This window comes from Bombus impatiens, unplaced genomic scaffold (genome assembly GCF_000188095.3).
Source record: "Bombus impatiens unplaced genomic scaffold, BIMP_2.2 scf_0058, whole genome shotgun sequence".
NCBI lineage: Eukaryota > Metazoa > Arthropoda > Insecta > Hymenoptera > Apidae > Bombus > Bombus impatiens.
The window spans coordinates 202,103-203,792 of NT_176477.1; the positions used below are offsets into that span (position 1 = coordinate 202,103).

Consider the following 1,690-nt stretch of genomic DNA (forward strand, 5'->3'; position numbering starts at 1 on the left):
GGAGAAGCGCGAGTCAGAGAGGGACTGGGAATCGGAACAGTTCGGATGCACACCGTGCAAGGACGGTGATTCAGTTAGCGGCGAGCCGCCGTCGGTGAGGGATCGTTGATCGTCGGTTTTTCGTTTTTCTTCGTGTCGTATCGCATCGCATCGCATCGCATCGCATCGCATCGCATTGCATCGCATTGCGCTGGTTCTGATCGTGTGGCGAGCCGCGCGTCGTGTACCGTGTTCCGTGTTCCGTCTTTCCGAGATACGAACGTTTCATGTTGAAACACAGCCGTCGCGTGTACACGCGCACGCGCCCCCGACTCGTTACAATTGCACGGCTCGCTTAGGAATGAAATTGACACGCGCGTTCCGCTTGAAAATCGAATACACCTGATTGCGAGAGACGCTCGATGAAATATATCGAAGCTGGTTAGCCTGTGTCGAATCGTCCTTGTTGAACGAACATTGGAAAAATTCGTTTCGAAATCGCGATCGCTATCGCGACGAAATTCGAATCGAAGATCTTCTAGTCTAGTCCTGAAGGAGGGAACGCGTGTGGTTCGCAAGCGGGACCGCTTTTGTTTTCGCCAGCCCTCCGGTATAATGCGAACAGGAAGAAAAATCGAAGCGAGCGGCTTCGTGGTGGGCATCGACACTCTGATCGTGAAAGTTTAATCGATCGGTCGATATGACGAGCAGGAGAGAAGCGTAGGATCGACGATTCGAAACTCGGTAGGATCGAAAACTCGAACGGTGTCGCTTTACCCGAGAGAAGAACAGAGCGAGGAAATAATCGCCGAACGAGACAAGGACGGTTTGTGCGTAGGTGACACAGCAAGGGGCTGTGGGGGAGGGTGAGGGGCGGGGAAGGGAAGGGAAGAGAAGGGAAGGAGGCGTGTAAGAGAGAGTAAGAGAGAGTAAAAGAGAGAGAGAGAGAAAGAGAGAGAGAGAGAAAGAGAGAGAGAGAGAGAGAAGTCGTATCGCGCGCGAACAAACTCAACGAAGATGAAGAGTGGAGCAAAGGCACGATTGTTGGGAATCGTCTGCGGAGTGATTCTGTTCGATTGCGGGAACGCATTGGCGGGTAGCGAGATCTACGCGAAGACATTCCCGAGCCAACAACATCCGTCGGACCCGTGCTACGACGAGGACAGACCGCGTCGATGCATCCCGAATTTTGTGAACGCGGCATTTGGAGCGGCGGTGGAGGCTTCGTCGACCTGTGGAAGCGGCGGGCCCACGAGGTACTGCGACGTGATCGAACAGCCGGGTGGTAGCACGGGTATAGGTCAGTGCCACATCTGCGACGACAGCACGCCGCGACGTCGATTTCCTGCGAGCTACCTCACGGATGTGAGCAACCCCAACAACGTGACCTGCTGGCGAAGCGAGCCTCTTGTCACCTCCCAGAGTTTCTCCGCACCGCCAGACAATGTGACCTTGACCCTCTCTCTAGGAAAGAAATACGAACTGACCTACGTCAGCCTGCAATTCTGTCCAAAAGCGGCCAAGCCGGACTCGATCGCGATTTACAAATCGATGGACTACGGGAAGACGTGGCAACCGTTCCAGTTCTATTCGTCTCAGTGTCGGCGAGTATACGGCAGACCGAATCGCGCCACCATCACAAAGGCGAACGAGCAAGAGGCCAGATGCACCGACAGTCATCGATATACCGGTGGTAACGGCCTCGCGCCCG

At 54.9% G+C, this 1,690-nt stretch overlaps 1 protein-coding gene across 1 annotated transcript in view; it reads left to right on the plus strand.

Moving 5' to 3' along the window:
* The first annotated feature begins 914 nt into the window (after nt 1-914).
* Nucleotides 915-1,690, plus strand: part of LOC100741846 (netrin-1-like) — a 107,902-nt gene continuing 107,126 nt past the window's right edge. Inside the window, 2 exon segments of the mRNA XM_003485438.4 lie at nt 915-1,680; nt 1,683-1,690. The exon segment at nt 1,683-1,690 is cut by the window's right edge and continues 156 nt beyond it. Of these exon segments, the coding sequence (XP_003485486.2) occupies nt 997-1,680; nt 1,683-1,690 (692 nt within the window). The 5' untranslated portion in view covers nt 915-996.